Source organism: Helobdella robusta (assembly GCF_000326865.2).
Source record: "Helobdella robusta unplaced genomic scaffold HELROscaffold_19, whole genome shotgun sequence".
NCBI classification, from domain to species: Eukaryota; Metazoa; Annelida; class Clitellata; order Rhynchobdellida; family Glossiphoniidae; genus Helobdella; species Helobdella robusta.
This window is the reverse complement of record NW_008704034.1, coordinates 1,588,878-1,607,676: the sequence shown is the minus strand read 5'-3', so window position 1 is coordinate 1,607,676 and position 18,799 is coordinate 1,588,878. Positions and strand designations below refer to the sequence as shown.

General features: G+C 34.6%; 2 protein-coding genes across 2 annotated transcripts in view; one reads left to right on the top strand and one right to left on the bottom strand.

Annotated features, from left to right (window-relative positions):
- Nucleotides 1-695: 695 nt before the first annotated feature.
- Nucleotides 696-8,845, top strand: HELRODRAFT_191234 (hypothetical protein; the record flags this gene model as incomplete). Its single annotated transcript, XM_009016747.1, has 20 exons — nucleotides 696-722; nucleotides 1,308-1,370; nucleotides 1,521-1,653; nucleotides 1,803-2,060; nucleotides 2,185-2,385; nucleotides 2,639-2,904; nucleotides 3,690-3,801; nucleotides 3,903-4,062; nucleotides 4,131-4,402; nucleotides 4,486-4,659; nucleotides 4,742-4,889; nucleotides 5,045-5,226; nucleotides 5,408-5,515; nucleotides 5,625-5,795; nucleotides 6,112-6,227; nucleotides 6,337-6,487; nucleotides 6,564-6,678; nucleotides 6,884-7,029; nucleotides 7,335-7,523; nucleotides 7,934-8,845. 20 exons carry the CDS (start codon nucleotides 696-698, stop codon nucleotides 8,374-8,376), a joined length of 3,435 nt encoding a protein of 1,144 aa, XP_009014995.1. The 3' UTR covers nucleotides 8,377-8,845.
- A 20-nt stretch (nucleotides 8,846-8,865) lies between these two features.
- HELRODRAFT_191233 (hypothetical protein) overlaps nucleotides 8,866-18,799 on the bottom strand; it is a gene marked incomplete at its 5' end in the record, with an annotated part of 10,239 nt that continues 305 nt past the window's right edge. Inside the window, 10 exons of the mRNA XM_009016746.1 lie at nucleotides 8,866-10,025; nucleotides 10,247-10,363; nucleotides 10,534-10,763; nucleotides 11,240-11,328; nucleotides 12,199-12,306; nucleotides 13,058-14,982; nucleotides 15,188-15,430; nucleotides 15,671-16,114; nucleotides 16,264-16,426; nucleotides 17,910-18,009. Of these exons, the coding sequence (XP_009014994.1) occupies nucleotides 9,691-10,025; nucleotides 10,247-10,363; nucleotides 10,534-10,763; nucleotides 11,240-11,328; nucleotides 12,199-12,306; nucleotides 13,058-14,982; nucleotides 15,188-15,430; nucleotides 15,671-16,114; nucleotides 16,264-16,426; nucleotides 17,910-18,009 (3,754 nt within the window). The 3' untranslated portion in view covers nucleotides 8,866-9,690. The remainder of the gene's footprint in view (nucleotides 10,026-10,246; nucleotides 10,364-10,533; nucleotides 10,764-11,239; nucleotides 11,329-12,198; nucleotides 12,307-13,057; nucleotides 14,983-15,187; nucleotides 15,431-15,670; nucleotides 16,115-16,263; nucleotides 16,427-17,909; nucleotides 18,010-18,799) is intronic.

Below are 18,799 nucleotides of genomic sequence, written 5' to 3'. Positions count from 1 at the left end.
ATATAATACGTATATACTCTATATACATATATATATATATATATGTATATATATACAAACGAACTACAAACATATTAACGCCAAACATTCGGTAGAATTTATAGAATATTTAAAAAATTATGGTCTATTACCAACACACACACACACATATATATATATATATATATATATATATATATATATATATATATATATATATATATATGTATATATATGTATGTATATATATATATATATATATATATGGCAGTAAATGTTATAGTTATAGTTCATGGATATAATCATAAAATACAACATATAATATTAAATTGTTACAGTTATGAAAATATTATGGTCATCACCAGCGTATAGTGACACGTGGTTCTGTAGTCCTGGGTTTTTTGCTGTTGACTATAAATAGATATTACTTGGGGAAAACCGGTTTTGTAATTTCGAGTTTACAGGAAAATAAGTTATTTAACAAACGATTTTTATTAGATTATTTATATGAAGATCTGATTAATTCACGAATAAATTAAATAGTAATCGAAATCGTCAATTAAGTTTATTAATTAAATATTAAAAGTAAAACAAATATAAAAATAATAATTATCATTTGTCAATCAAAAATACAATCAAGAAATAATCATTGATGAGAAGATAAAAAATTTAATTCTATTTTTTAATAAAATAAAAACTAAAGAAAAGCATATAAAATGGCAGAAAATAATAACAAGATGAAGGTATGTCATGGGGATGGATGTTTGGATAATCATCAGCTGTTTGCAGTTTTGTACTTTGTCATTTGGTTGATTCAATCATTTCAATGCTTTTAAAATTCAAATTCAAAATGAAAATTATGCTGTATTTATGCATTTGTGGCCAGATTATTAGAAAAAATTGGGTTTATATTTTAATTTAATTGTATCACTAATGCTAACCTAATAATACTATATAATATTGTGTGTATGTATTGTTATGCATGATGAACTCTACATTACATTGCTTACTTACACAGTAACATATTAACTGGTGACTTACATAGCTATCAATAGTCATCCATTAAATGTTCTGTTGCAGATGATTGATTTAATTTTTTAATAATGTATCTATTTGAATGTAATTTAAATGTAGCATATTTAATATCACAGTGCCGTTGCATGAGCAATTTCTACTTTTTGTGTCATGTCTTATGAAGTTACTTCAACATCATTAAATTTAAAACTGTTGAAATTTATGTATTTGTATTATTATAGTATATTTAATGTTGCTTCATTTATTTGTTTCAAGTAATTCAAATATACAAAAATTTTTAATATATTTTTAAGAAATCAGATGAAGATTTTGAAGACAGTGAAAATGAATTAGAAAGCTACAATCTTGTAATAAATGTGAGTAAGTGTATAAAATAATAATAATAATAATAATGCTAATAGGTTAATATTTAAAAAATGTAAATGAAATGTAAATGAAAATACTCCGATAAAGTAAACTTGAATTCACTTTTAATAACTTCCTACTAACGCTTCACCCGATGACAGAACATACCCAGACCATCACAAATCACAAGCCATAAGTTGAGAGAATGGCTAATTAAGGTTACCAGTGAAAATAATATAAAAGTTACAACTTCGGGAATCAGTCATTTTGCTCATTTCACAAGTGCCACAATCGGTAGGTTTTCATTTTACTTTCAATTTTTGAAATTTTTATTCAAAAAATTTGCCATTTCTTTATAACCATTCTGTACATAGAGTCATCTAATAATACTGCTTAGTGTTTTAAAAATTCTTTTCCTAATTTTGTAATTTTTTTGTCATCAGGAGTCGAGGAAATGATGGATATATTGAGGAATTCCCCTTATGAAGGCACACATCTTGAGGTAGATGAAGTGAAGATCATAAAGAGACTACACGTAAAAAACTTGAGGGAAGATGTAACTGAGGATGAGATTGTCCTCTACTTTGAACAACCCAAGTTTCATCCAAATAATTTGCCAGATGATGCAGATTTTTTTGTCTCTGTTCTACATTTAGATAAGAAGAAAAAATTTGCATTTATTAAGCTTCCTGATGTAGCCGGTCTGTAGATATCCAAATTTATTTTACTCATACATACTATTCTCTTTGTTACTAACTATTAGTTTGAATTTTTGAAGCAACTAACCACAATTAATGAAAAATTAAATGTATTTTCCCCCCAAAGATCTAAACATATACATCAATGCAACTCACTCCGATATATTGGGAGAGAACCTTAAAGTTTCTGATGGCAAACTTTTGAAAAAAAGAGCCAGGGGACAGAGGAAGCCTCAACATTGGCAGCAACATCAAAGGAAAAATATGAATGATAAAAGTAACAACTTGAAGACATCAGATGGGCATAGAGCTTTTAATAATAGCAGCAGTAAGTTGTGCCATCTGTGGTTGTTTGCACTTAATAATTTTACTGATATTTTTGACTCTGTTACCATCATTATTTTATGCTGCTGTTTAGTGTTTATTTGTTTTTATTTACTGATGAGAAAGGGCAATAATAAAGAGATTTTTGCTCATTTGTTTGTTTATGTTTTTTTTTATTTAGTTGTTTATTGGATTGTTTTATATTAATTAAGATAATGAAAATTTGTCTCATTGTGTTTCTTTTTTCCCATTGTTAGAAAGCCGAGATCATTCAGCTGAAAGTCAGAGATCTGAACACTACAGAGGAAGGGCCAGGACAACCAAACTTGTTGATATTGATTTTGATGGAGATTTTCAAAGGACGAACTTGGGGCGTATGAGCAAATCTCAAATTTTACATCATCAACAGCATCATCATCATCAGCAACAACAACAACATCACTATCAGCAATATCGTCATCAGCATCATCATCAACAACCGCATCAAAATCATCAACCATCATTTGAATTTTACAACAAAAAGGTGAGTCATGCATATTGTACTTTTCCTTTGTGGGAATTATTTGAATAGTCACTACATTCTTATAATGCAGGGATGGGCAAACATTTTGCTGTGAGGGCCGCATTGAGAACTGTTTTACTTTAGAAAGGGCCGTATATGTACTTAAATAGCAATTTGTTTTGACCTGTGGGAGAATTTTTTAAGATTTGTGGCTCTTTTTTTGGTCAAAATAGCTTTGAAGGCCGCAGTTTGCCCACTCTTGTTATAATGTTTTGTTGATTTCTATGCTAAAGGCATCATTATTTTGAAACATTTGTTAATCATTATATAATCATAAAAATAACTAAATGAATGATTGAATGTTATAATAGATCAATGAAAACTAATTTAGTGAACGAACGAACGAACGAATGAATGATTGAATGAGCGAATAATTGAATGAGCGAATGAATGAATGAATGAATGAATGAATGAATGAATGAATGAATGAATGAATGAATGAATGAATGAATGAATGAATGAATGAATGAATGAATGAATGAATGAAAACCATAAAGTAAAAGCAATATCTTATAATAAATAAATTAACTAGCCATTCACATATATACACACACATATATTTAATTAATAAATGTTCAAATATTTTCATAGCTTATTAAAAGGGGTGCTGATTACAAGTCGAAAATTGATAAATGCCTCATTAAAATGGTCGTCAAGTATTTCTTTATTTATTTTTATAGTTTTGTTATTATCCTAATTTTGTTTTCATATATATTAAAATGGGCTGTTTAAAACTAACTCTACAGGTTGTGTATGTTGAGGATGAGCAGAGGAATGAGAAGAGAGAATTGCTTAGAAAATTTTTGAAGGTTTTGACAAAGACGTTTGGTTCAGATTGGATGATTTGGATTGATTTATGTTAGTATGTCCATTTGTTTTTGTACATTCTAGAGTTTGCTGACCAAAATATTTTGTAGTTGCGATCTTATTTTGACTTGTGAACAAATAATTTTCCAAAGCCAATCCTGAGATTCATCTTGGTCATTCCAGTGACGAGGAGAAGTTGCAAAAAGTGGCTGACCACATAAAAGAACTGCTGATGTCCGCGGTGTCGTGTGAGGTCAACTTTCCTCGTGATCTTGCTGATGTCTGCTCTGTAAATTACAATCTGATTAGGAAGTAAGTAGGTTAACATTTCTAAATACATTGCAGTGTCAACACCAACTGATTTTTCCGTGCTGTACCAGGGGATTGATTGATTTGTTGGATTGGTTCAAAGTGCCGGCAGTGCCATTCTTGAATGCGTCTGGTACGTTGAGCGTCTTGGCGGAGAACCAAGAAGTCGCCACAAAAACGGCAAAGATGTTGGAAGAAGATTATAAAGACAGGTACATCACCGTTAAAGGAAACCAGTGTAGCTTTCCAGTTGATAACTTTTCGACACCGAAGTGGGAGAAATTTGTGACAGGTCTTTCTAGAAAGTTCTTAGTGACTGTAACCGTTGATGCAGATGATTCAGGTTAATCAAACTTTTTATTTAAGATTTTCTAATATTTTTTGCAATTTTTTAATTGTTAACCTAACTCGTTTTGTTGTGTCCAGAGAACATTCTGATATCAGTTGGAGGTCTGAAGAGTGACAGGGGCTTCAAAAGAGCGGTTGATGAAATCAGAAGAGAAGTTGATAGCATGGGGAACGCCATCGTTTCTGTCGTCGGCGATGCCGGGAGTGAGGATTACAAGTGGAAATATAAAGACGAGAAAGTTCACGATAGAAGTAAAACTGTTCATCTACGTCACTCAAATAATAACTGCACAAATTCAACTTTTTAAATCTAAATAAAATTTTTTTTATAAAGATAGGGAATTTGACGATTCTACTGAAAATGATTGCACTTTTGATTGGGTAACAAAGTCTGCTGATCACAATGCTGCCAATAAGAAGACGATCATCAAACTGTCATCCTTGGAGTTTCGATTTTTGAAACGGGGATTACCTAACGTGGTGTAAGACCTTTTGATTGTTTGACAGCCATTTGTGGAAAACATTCATCTTTATTTTTCTCTTAAAACCAAAACCAAAAAAATATTTCAAATTGCAAGTATAAAAATCTATTTGAGAAATTTTTTATTCTCAGTTTTCTTGAATGACAAACTTGAAGGACATTAAGATGTTACATAGTATTAATAAATTGGTGCAGAAATAACAACAGTATCCACTACAACTTCACTGAATCCTGCCTGGAGATTTTTGGCAGTGAGGTAAACCGCAACGAAAAGAAAAAAATTATTGAGGAGACCATGTCATCGTTCATAAGGAAAGATTTCCATTTCTCTATTCCTGGTGCGTTTGAAAGATTATCACATTTTTCCATTTCATTTACGTTTGTGTTAATTAAATCATTCAACCATCTAATACTGTGGATCTAATTATTTTTGGTTTACTTTTGCATGATGAAACTTTTATAATATATTGCTTCGAGAATTATTTTTCTTGTTGTAGTGTATAAAGATTTTTTCCTCAGGCATAACTTACAACTTCTACAAAGAAGATAACAGTCCTCTGAAATCTCTGCTGATTTCTCTGGAAAAAGATAAGAAATGTGCTTTGGACGTGAAAGCTGGAGATACAGGTTTCAGGAATTCGTACAATTTTTTATGTAACTGATTTTAGCTGCGTTCATGTTTTGTTTTATAATGTTTCTATTTATTTAAGTTTTAAAATTTTTTCATTTCTGAAAGGTTCAGACATCGTAGTTCAATGTGTTTGTGGTTACAACGCTATCAACTCAATGGAAAACACGTTGACGAAGGCATTGATGAGAATGATTGATGAGAGGACTATATCTTATTCGTTCATCTTGAAAAAGTCTGCAGATGTTTGTTTCGAAGGTGACACTCAATCACTGGACAGTAGGTTGCTTCAAGCTATAAATAAGGAGGCCAATGAAAATGTTTCTATTCATATTGGTGCGTTCACGTTTTTTAATATTGTTCTAAGAGTGTTCAAAAGTTAAATTATTACAGAATATATTAAACGACGTTTAGTTTTTAAAACATTATTAATTTATTTGTGATTCTCGAGTTGTTTACAGGTAGAAATTAACATTGATTTTTTTGTACTGAGAAACACCTTACAATGTAACAGATGTGTATGCGATTTCTGTAAACGAGTTGAACATCTGTGCCGGCGCCAGTTTTTATTAAAGTTGCATTTCAATATTTTCAGATGAGAAATCAGAGTCGATAATATTGAAAGGCCGGAAGATGTATGTTTCCAAAGTTGAAACGATCGTCAACAATCTTTTTTTAAACTATTTAAAGAAGGTTCCCCTATATCAAGAAGTAAACTTCTTTTCAGTTTTTCGTTTAGTAACAAATTAATTTCGCTTACTCTGTACTTAAAAATTACATACATTCATGATATTTAAGCAACACCATTTTTAATATTCAGGAAGTTCAGCCCACAATACTAACGTTGGATAGTCCATTGAGAAGGACTAACCCTTCCAAGTTTTTTCGATTGTTTGGTCACCAGGACATTTTGGCTCCGTCCCACTGGATCTCTCACCAAGGCTCACTCAGAACACATTCCGATACAAAAGGTCATTAAATAATTTTGCCAAATTCTAAAAGGGAAGCTAAATTATTTGAACTAAGTAAACGCTCCTTCCACATCAGGCGTGTTGAACAAATTGGATGAGAGATCCACCCTGTACAATCTGATCAGTTGCATGGTTTATGATTCATGGTCGGATGATGGAACGTTCCTTTTTGATGCCAACTCCTCGTCCAAGTCTCTCTTTTATGAATTTCATTCCACTGATCATTCATTTATTACCCCACTTTAAATTTCAATGAGCTTCGTTCGCTAAATAGTTTTTTAGCTTAAATTTACCATGAGTTTGAAGGCTTATACATGGTTGCTTGAGGAGTTCATCGACATCGTTATTGACAATCGTGCAGTCGTTAACAATCAAATTTTGTAAATTATTTCAAAGGGAATCTATAAAGATAGAGAATATATACGCAGTGGAGAACGTGTATCAGTACAAGCGCTACATGACGAAGATCAATGAGTTCTGCCTTCAGAACCACGATAAGATATCAGGACTGTCTCAACAAACTCGAAGTGTGCACACCAGACGTTAGTTCAGAGCATTCCATATCATGGTTTTATAACATTTCAGACATTATTTACTGATGCTGCTATTGGATTGAGACTGTCAGAAATGCAATTATTGATGAAAATCATAGCATGTTCAGCATTAGTTAGCTTCATATTTAATATTTCTAACGATAGATCGTAAATCATTGTCAAGAAACAGGTCAAGAACTCAAGAGACGATCCACTGTTAGAAAAATCGAAAAATTAAACATGAAGCTAACTAACGCGGAACATGATTTTTATCAATGATGCTTATATATATATATACATTTGTGTCTTTTTAGGAATCACAGACAACGAGCCAACATTGTTACATGAAATCAACGAATGCTACCTCTTCCACGGGACGGACAGGTCAAACAAGCAGGCCATCGTCGATCAGGGATTGGACTTCAGGCTGGGAAGCACTGCATCCCTCTTCGGCAAGGGAATTTATTTTGCGGAGAGTTGTACGAAGGCTCACTATTATGCCGGTTTGATATTTTTAATTATCACAAAGCTGCTCTGCCTATCACAAAGCTTATCACAAATTATCTGTCGAGGAGTTGTTATTTCAGTTGAGAATTCTTTGAGTTTCGCGCTGGCTGTGTTCAAACCAGATCAGCGCGCAATAAACAGACCGTCTAAGTTAACTGATGCTAAAAGTTTAGTTAACGTGCAGCTTATTAGCAAGCTGAAAAATCAAGATAACGCACTAATGAAAATAAGTTAATAAAACTATTTTATGTATAAGGTCAAGGTTAGATTTATGAAAAACAGGATTTGAAAATGCGTACGTTCAATCCTATAAAATCCTGCTGCGAGGTTGTACGTTGATATCGTTTTCTTGGCTCTTTTCAATAATGTGATGGATTTTTATTAATAAAATGTACGTGTTAAACAGTCAGAAATAATTTCTGCACATGGCAAACAGATTCAACTGACTCAGGGTCAAACTGGACAGACTCACCATTCTGTATCTTCGTCACTCGCGTCTTTCTCGGTAACGTACATTGCTGCGACAAAGCTCAGCCCTTCAAACGACCCCCCTGCATGGATGCATCGTGCAAGTCGGACACCTGCCACCAACATCCTCTCTGTGACTCCGTCCTAGGCACCAACAGCTACAACGAAAGAATGCAAAAGTGCATTTCCCTGAGGAAGGAACGAGATGACATCATGACGTCTACTGGCGTCTTCGCTCGAGCCGCTAAACTTAGTGAGATCAACGAAAACCTCAGGAAGCACTCGAGATATCTCTTCAGAGAATTTATAGTTTACGATCAATCGCAGTGCTATCCTGAATTCCTCGTTGAATACAAAAAGTTGAATGACAATAACATATGACATTGCTTTCCATCATGGTTTTTTATGTTTAATTCTTTTAAGTGCTTATCATTTGTGTCCATTTCCAATTATTTCCACATGTATTTGCCAAGCTTACTCAATTCTTCTATCGGATATAAATGAACTGCTGAACAAACTTTCCTTCCTTATTTATGACAATTTATTTAACTTTTGCCATCTTGTTGTATAGCACGTCGTCAATCTCTTGCATATCATCGTGTGATAAACCAAAAAATTGATAATAACATTATATTTATTTAAATCAATGAGTGTTCTGGCCTAACAACAACTTTTTTTGTTAAATTATAATTTTTAATGGCACGTTACTGGCGAAAATTTTAATTATAATTGAATATTGTTAATAGATCGTTGCAAATAGCTCGTACTCCAATCACAATCTTCTGTTAATTGTGGTGAATGTTAACTCGCGACATAAATCTATTTACTGAATTTATTTGATTAACGAACGAAATCGTTTGTCTTTTGATGTTAAGATTTATTTATTAAGCATAAATTGAAAATTTCAATATTTTAGCGTAATAATATGGTAAGTAACCTTTTGTAACAGGGAATATATATTGAAATATAATGTAATAATGCACTAGAATTGAAAATTTAGAAATAAGTTGTTGGCTGATGTGTTCGTCTACCTGATGGGCTGGTAGATTGAATGATGGAGTATGTTAATGGAGTATGTTATGTTGCTATGAAAAGAGCTCTTTTTAAAATAACAAATTTATTAATAATATAATTTTGAGAAATAGAGAAGAATGGATTATGAAATATAATTGAACCATGTTACAAAAAATAGCTGAAAGATATATTAAATTATTCAGAAATTAACGAAAAATACCATTGTGACTAATAACAATTGACTGTATGCAAAGATTATACACACACATGCATATATATATATATATAATTTAAAATAGTAAATATATGAACAAATTCTGTAATGTAAAACAAATTTTTGAATCTGAATTTTAAAAATCAAATAAAAATGAACGAAATAATTAATTTTACGAATGAAAAGTTGAAAAAGTGTTGAAGTAAATTTAGAAAGTGAAGAAATAGGATACACGAGTCAGCACGACAGATAGATAGAAGCATATGCATCGTATCACACAAGCGTCAAAGAAAACCCGACGGAACAAGTTGCACTTCCTAACTAGACAGACGACGACGACACCGATTTTGGCATGGTTGCAATTTTTTTGTTTCACTTTTAATTAATACCATTAGAATTGACTACCATTCAGCTATTAGCAACAATATCAATGTTTCATCAATGTCTCATCAAAATCATCAGCCTCATCAATAATACTCATCGCCACTCAAAGGATTGTTCCTCGATGATAGCTGTGGAGATTTCTTGTTTCTGTTTGAAGCAGATGCCGAGCGCTTCTTATATACTCCAGTCGTTTGAGGCGATTTAAACGTTGATGACGACGACGAGACGTGATGCAATAGAGATGATGATGTCGTTGAGAGAGGATGATGTAATGACGTCATCGACGACGATGGCGGCGGAGATGATTTTGTTGGTTTGCTGGGCATGTTGTTGTTGCTGGAATTCCTTGATCGAGTGAATGTTCCCGAATGTGACGAACCAGCTCCATTGCCCACACCGCTTTTCTCACAGTCAGAAACTTGAGGCATTGAAAAGAAAAAGAAAAATAATTTTTTTTTACAAAATATTGAATAAAATCTTTCGTCATCATCCAACTCTAATAAATTTAACGAATAACAAAAAGCAAATCAAAGTGAGCCTAACTCAGCCAGTCCAAAACATTTTCAAGGAAATAAATTCAACACAATATATCAACAGTGAAACGAACAAACGACGTAATGAAGCGGAACAAAATTTTACATTTAGGTGGTTTGTCGATGGGTATGAATCCAGATTTCTTAGCGAGCTGTGGACTGAAGGGAAGTGGACCAGATGACGTCATATCTTCCGTTACGTGAAACAGTGTCTTGTGTACTTCTGTTGGAATAAATAATAATATGAAGAAAGTAACAAAACTGAAAATATTGACAGTAACATAAATAACATGACTCTAAATTCAAAGTTAAATGTTAAATCAGTACAAAGTAAAACATTACACTAGCACAAAAAAGAACAAACAAAAAAATTACTGAATAAAAAAAACGAACTCTGGAGATGTAATTCTGTTTTCTTGAGATTGTCTAGTATAGCAGCAAGTTCTGGATTTGCATTCTGCAAGAGAGATGAAGGGCCCAGGGTTAGTTGGCCGACCTGACCCCTCACAGAAACGCTGCCATTATTGTTGCTGCCAGCCGGTGTCGAAGACGACGTTGTTGCTGTCGTTGTGGCGGTGGCTGTCGCGCTGTCGTCGCCTTCCGAAACATCATCATCATCATCTCTGTTGGTGGTTTCAGTGATTCAACGATTTAATAATTTTATAGCCTTCCTTGTCGATATAAATAATTATCATCTTGTCTTCGTTACACTAATTCCTCTACTGTATCTCACTGTCATATTCTCTCAAGAAATAAAACCATCTATGATATCAGTTTTAAATAATTTCAAAGCAAAATAATTGGGAGGACCTTATGCCTCAGTGAAAATTTTTGTCAAATAGCCAGCTAGAGCAACACGTTTCAGAGTGTATATAAATATAGAAACTTTCATTACAAACTCATTACACATAATAATCTCAAGCTCAACCATCAAGAGATAATTCATAATTTTAGAATGATCAATAATGAAACTTTGAAATAATTTCTCCGGACCATGATGCTGCTGATGATGGTAACAATCATAATTATTTTGAAATCTATCACACCATAAAGATAAACGCCAGCCGAAAATGATGAAAATGCAAGCGAATACACGAACTTCATCTTGCCAATGAGGACATCAGCCAGAGACTTGACTTTCTTAGAAACTTGTTGAATGGAATCAACGAGCACTGTATCATACGAACTCTACGTAGGGCAGAGATGATTTCAGTTTGAAAAAAGATGAACGATTAAATATGATTCATCTGCTTGCTCCTCTAAATAAACCTATCACCAATAACTCGTTTGTCAAAAAATCTACAATAAAAACAACAATTAGTTACACCAGTCTCGCTATCCATATCTTCACATTGTAACATCATTAATAACTTTCTCATTATACCAATGCAGCTCTTATTTGTGACTATAAATTGAAAGAAGAAGAAACATTATCATAAATCATTTGCTTAATTTGAAGAATGAGTTAGTTAGTTGATTAGGTAGAGGATAGATGTTTCGTGTTACATATGCATGATCTCTTCTTATGTATTGTATATATCTGTATATATCCTATCTTTGCTTAATTTGAAAAATGAACTAGTTGATAATGGAACTAGGCATCTTTTTCTCTTTTAGAAAGTAAAAAATTGCACTTCAAACTAGAATTTAACACAAATGAGAATGCAACAGGAAAAAATAATTCTGGTATCTCATAAAAAGTATGTAGAGGCAAAAAGGAAACAGGAACAGGAAAAAATAATTCTGGTATCTCATAAAAAGTATGTAGAGGCAAAAAGAAAAAAATGCACACATGCTTAATTAACATTGATCATAACTGCAGGTATGTACGATGGATGAGCGTACATTTGACCTGAGGAGTGTGTGTATAAATCACTGCGAAGTACAAATAACCACATTATATGTCTAAAATAATTCTTCAAACATTTTTCAGAATCATTAAAGAAAGTTTTAATAAACAGCCAGCATGCAAATGTAAGAATATGAACAAACGTTAAAAACAAAACAAAAATCATCAAAATTTAAAAGAAAATAAATAATGCAAAAATAAAAATCTACCGAAAAATCAGAAAGTGGTGCATCTTCTGAAGATGTGCGTCTTTTGGTGATGTTGTGTGATGAGAAGGCAGATGATGGTGATTCGTGAGTGAATGAGGGCAGTTGTTTCTGTTGTTGTTATTGTTGTTGCGTTGTTGTTGTTTGAATTGTTCAGCAGTTGTTGTTAAAGTAGTGGTGATTGAGATAACAACAACAAATCAAAAAAATAACAGCAATAAAAGCACTAATGTGTAAATAAATAACGAAAGAAATAGTGACCATAATAACTCTCAACAAAGCTTTACATAAAATAAGTCGTTGAAATTTGCATATATATTAACTAATTTAACATGTTCAAAAATGATTAAAATAGCCTGAAAAATGCTACGTATAACAAAAAAGAAAAATAGAATTAAAACTTCAACAAAGGAGCTCATAAAAAGTATGTAGATGCAAAAAGAAAAAAAATGCACACATGCTTAATTAACATTGATCATAACTGCAGGTATGTACGATGGATGAGCGTACATTTGACCTGAGGAGTGTGTGTATAAATCACTGCGAAGTACAAATAACCACATTATATGTCTAAAAGGAATCATATGTTCAAAGCTGAACAAATTGCATGGATGGTCTCTTACTGTTGCAGACTCTAAATATAACAAAACTTTGAAAAATGAGCATTTTTTGAAATCAGTGTCTACCATGAAACTTGACGCAACCAAAGATGTAGGAAGATAAATAGAAACACATTCAGAAGAATAATAAAATAATAAAAATGCATGCTGCTACAAGACATTTAGTGAAATACGAATATGTGAATTTGTTTGTGTGCATAACATATTCATACAGAAGAACATTAGAATGAAATAAAACGTACCAGAGCTTGAGGTGTATCCAATCCCTCATTCCTCATCAGGACATTCAAGTTGTCAGCAACAGCATGGCTCATCTGAGCAATCTTGCTTCTGCTCATCTGCTGGGTTTTCGTCATGGCCACTCTCGCACTCTTGCTGTTACTGCTGCCGTTGTTGCTGCTGCGACTGAATCTTGTAGGTGCGTTGGAAACATTTCTGTTGTTTTGCAGATTGGATTGTTTGCTAGCAACAGTTTCCCCCTCCTCATCATCATCGCAAATATTTCTTTCATAGTCATCATCTTTCCTTCTAGCCGACATTGAACGGCTCCTCACTGCACCGCTGCCGCTACCGCAAATACCGCCTCGACTGCTGGTGGCTCCACCTCGGATCATGCCAGCACTAAGCCTAGGATCATAATTCTTTCTTCTCTGCCAAGCATTACTTGCAGCTATCTTGTCACTCGATGGAGTTGGAGTTGGTGCTGTTTTTGTTGTTTTTTCAACTCTCATACTGAAACGGCCGCCATCATTCCTTACTAAACTTTTGTTACTTAAACTCAGATTGTTTCGGACCGCCTTGTTGTTAGTATTCTGATTGTAGAGGTTGGATTTGGAAGAAGCTGTTGAGTTGGATGTTTTGAGAGGAGGTCGATTAGAAGATGAGCTGAATCTTCTTTGTGGCACGTCACTAACAGGAGACGTGGGACCGCTCGGCATGCCTTTCATGGCGTACTTTGTATTTGCACCGCCACTGTTTCTGCTCTGTGCTTGCTGCTGTGAAGTGCTGCTGCCAACTTTATTACCTTGACTCTTGCTACCAGCTGTGAATGGCAAATTTTTGCTGGCAGTGAATTTGGCTTTGGTGAATGTGTTGGTGTTAGTGGTGCGGTCAGATGTCAACTTGTCATCTCCGTGACCAACACTACGAGACCTCGATGGGTGTCTCGGCGACCTGCAACTATCGTCATCATAATCACTGCTATACTTATCTTCATCGTCATTATAATTACGATATTCATCTCGTTTGGAAGTGTTCAAGGCAGGCGAAGACATCTTCGCATTTCTGTTACGATTCGTTTTCACGGAAGTGACCTTGACAATTGCGGGCTTGACCTTCCTCAGATCGATGCCACCACTACCTTCGACCACATCTCTGATCAGAGAAATGTCTCGAATGAATGTGGTACTTTCCTTGGTTGTTGACGGCTTGCAGGTGCTGTTCACTGCACTGGTGATGTTGGAGAGTGATTTTGCAATTGGAGGAACAAACTTGCGACCTCCAATTAGTTTGCTGGAAGTGATAGTTGTTGCATTGGAAGACGTTAAAGAATTGCTGTCACTGACGTCACTCAGTGTATTGCTGTCAGCTGTTTTACATTTATTCAACTTCTTCTTAACTACAGTATCACCTTCGTTAGCATCACCATCCTCAATGTCATCATCCTTATTTTTAAACTTTTCCACTAATTTTAAGGCAGCCCCACGAGATGAGCAAGCACTCTTTACCTTTCTTGTGGAAGGAGTATCAAATGACACCACAAAAAATTCTGACTCTCCAGCTTTTTCACTGCTATCAGCATTTTTGCTTTCATTAAAAGATAACTTACCATTCGTTGGAAGTGTAGTTTGTAGCTTTGTGTGCGCCTGTGTATTTGCACAAGTCGGGTCAATGGAGGAACTCATTCTAGCTACACCGGAAGTTGTTGTTGAAGGTTTGATATTGAACGAGGAGGCAAACCCAGAATCATTGATGACCTTAGATGTGGCGTCAATGAGAGCGTTCAATCGAGATGACGTTTCGTTCATCAGTCTATCAAACGAGTCATCTCGAGGCATAGAACTTGCCACATCTGAAGCCTCTTCATTGTCATCATATTCGTCATACTGGTCGAAGCTATTCTCAAGAGATGTTTCATTTTCTGACTTGTGATGATGCTCCTTACTGGCTGTTGTGTGGAGGTGTAAATTCAAATGAGTCTCGTGAAATTGAAACAACTAATAAAATAAAAAAATCAAAAGTCAACCGTCAAATTATCCACAACAACCAATCACTAAAGATGAAACTGAATAAGAATTTTGCAAACAAAAGCTAATTCAAAAATAACAAAAAATTACATTGATAATAATAAGAAATTTAAAATCACCACTCACTTTCGTCCTGCTGACGACCTTGCTGAGATTTCTTGGCGGCAATATTTTTATTGCTCCCCTCATTATTGTCCCCATCTCCTCCAACAAACGCCCCAAGTCTACGAGGAACCACTGCAGCACAATCACCATCTACGTCGCCAATCACAGGCAACTTGTACGCAATGCCAAACACTTCATCAATCCTCATCCTCTCATTCTTCAATCCCAAACTTGAATTTGCACCGGCTTCATCCTCATCGTCATCTTCAATTGTGTACGTTCCCGATTCACTGGGTGCTCTTGTGAGACGTTTCACTTTCAAGTCATCATTATTGTTCTCGTCGTCGTCATCATCATCATCAACATCAGCAGCATCATCATCAGGATCCCTGTCATCTTCCTCATTGTTGTCCTCTATTGCTTTTTTCATGCCCATTTTTAATCTTCTTGCAATGCCTGGCGAGTTGAGAACTTGAGATTTGTTATCTGAAGTGCTTGCTCCACTGTCAATGGTCGATGGAATGTCGTTTAACATCTTTTTGATGAGGTAGGCAGTCCCTTCCAATTCATTGTTGATCTTACACAACGCACTATTGTCCTTGGTGCTTGCTTGCGAGGTTCTCTTTGCCGATCCGTTACTGTGTGAACTCCTGGCTGGCGACTTTCTACTCTCCACGTAGCTCCTGGACATCAGCGACTGCTGCTTCCTACTTGCTTCAAGCTGTTTAGAAAAATGCTCGAGATGTTTGTGAGCGCTGGTATTGAAACTCATATGAGGTAGACCAGCAGCTTGATTCGCATGCCGTTTCGACGATGACGAGGAGGGAGCAGGAGGGGCAGATTTGATGGTCTTTTTGCTGTTTTTAATATCAGCGTTGGATTTGAGTTTCGCTGAAGAGGTCGTTGGGGTTTTAGGGAAGGAGTTCCTTGTCGGAAATGACGCTCTTGCTTTATTGTGGAAAAAATTAAGTTTCTATACTCATTCAGTCCATAAAACAGAACTAAGATACGAATGCTGGTACAATTTTCATAGGATACGTATGCATCATTTAAAAATTTTACAGAACAAATTGCAGAAGCAAGTTGAAGTTACTCACCATTATTTCTAGTGAAATGAACATTAGAATGTACGACGTCACTGCACGTACTGCCCGCAAAAATGACGTCATCATTCTCATCGCCTACATCTTCATCATCAACACAATACCCTCCAGCTAAACTTTGAGACTTTTTAAGTCTTTCGTTTTGTTTTCCGCTTCTCTGAAAAAATTACAGAAAGATAAAATAAATATTTATAATACAAAAAGTAAAATACACAACACACACCCGAGACAGATGGCTGATGAATGAATGAATAGATCAAATTTCCACTCGTCAAGCAACATGAAATCAGCACACAACAACTTGACGGTTCATGATTTGAATGAACATAACATTTAGTAACGATTTGACCGTTCATGATTTGAATGAACATAACATACAGTAACAACTTGACGGTTCATGATTTGAATGAACATGGCCCGTATCTTTATTTAGAAAGTTCATAATCTGAGCATCTAAACATCACACACCTCTCTATAGAGAGTGATTTCTTTTCATTTCCTAGCATCAACTCTACTAATAATAATCCTTTACGAGTTTGCGCCTCAGTTTAACCAAAATTCGGTAAATCATTGGTGACTGAATTAAATTTTAGGTTCAACAACAAACATCACTAAATGTCCAATCACAAACCAAAAAATATTTAACCAATCATTTTACACTGAATAATGCATAACAGATAAATAATTATGTGGCCAATAAATATAAAATAATGGCATATTTAATAATAAACGAACGATGACAACCGCATTAAAAAAAAATGCTTCACTCAACTTCGGCTACAACTGTAAATTATCCAATCAACACTAACAACAATCTCACACACACAAAACAGAGATAAATTTTTCAAGCAAAGCACCATAAAACAGGCAATAAAACTGTCAAGTGGATATTAAAGAAAGACCAACTGAACAGGATGAATGACATTTAAAAAAATCTTGAGAAGCTATTTCAAAACACATTCATTATATCATCTAAGAAAACACATTCATTATATCATCTAAGAATATCCACAGTATCACGCACACACACACACACACACACACACACACACACACACACACACACACACACAAACACACACACACAACGCACACATACACGCACACACACACACACACAAACACACACACACACAAACACACACACACAACGCACACATACACGCACGCACCTACACACAGACACACACATACACATCCATAAAAGGATCTACTTAGGCATGCATGTTGTATGAAACAATAAAAAAATTTGGACAGAATTAAACTTAAAAATGAACGAACAATAACTCACAAAATATACAATGTTAATTAACTAAAAGCAAACAAATAAATTAAAATAACAAATAACAGGTCCAAGTGTAGTAGATACAACAAAGAGCAAACAGACAAATCAGACTACTACATAGATAGAAGATGGCAATTGACATAAGATAATGTCATTAATAACTTTTATACTTAATAATTGAAACCAAACAAACTGTGAAAGTAAACTAAACCGATGAAATCCTCACCATCATCATCATCATAATCGTCGTCATCATCGTCATCATAATCGTCGTTATCATACTCTTTTTTATTATCATCATCGCTTCCATCATCATCAACGACAACATTTGCATTATCTCCTTCATCATTTTCACCAGAATAACGATTTCCATCTTTGTCATCATTATTTTCACTATTACTGACTTCACCATTCTTGATGAAGATATGCCAAAGACAACTCTGACAACACATCTTCTACAGATACCAAAGCAATTTGCATTTATAAATTAATATAATTGATTAAGTATGGTCTCAACTCATAACTTTTCTACACACTCACACACACACACACACACGCGCGCGCGCGCACACACACACACAACAGAACAAACATAAAAACACGCATCGATCTAGACATATTGTACATACATTTTCACATATATACATGCATAAATGATCAATACAAAATAAATATTGATCACTGAGCTGATAACATTTTCGAATTTGCATTTCCCTCCCAAACTGTAGAACACACACATGTGTACAAAACCAGCCACTGCATGGGAGAACGAAGGAGAAAAAAAAACAGATGACTCATTATTGCATTTTCTGTATGTTCATTCCTTCTTATTCATTCATTTGTTCATTCATTCATTCGTTCATTCATTCATTCATTCATTCATTCATACATTCGTTCAGTCATTCATACATTCATTCATACATACATTCATTCATTCATTCATTCACACATTCGTTCATTCATTCATACATTCATTCATACATACATACATACCTACAGTCGACCTACAGTCTTCCCTGCTCCACCGGTTTTTTCGTTGCCGCGATATTCTTCCCCCAGCGTCCGCCCCGGGGGACCGTACGCACGTCCAAATTTTGAACGAAGAATATAAAAAAATCTTTCAAAATTTGTTGTCTTCATGCGGCGACGACTTTTCCACCGCTCATTTGTTGGCCATGTCCAGCGTTGCCAGCTGTGGGTGGTTGAGATCGTGGCCTAACACCTCTGTGGGCACCAGGCTTGACG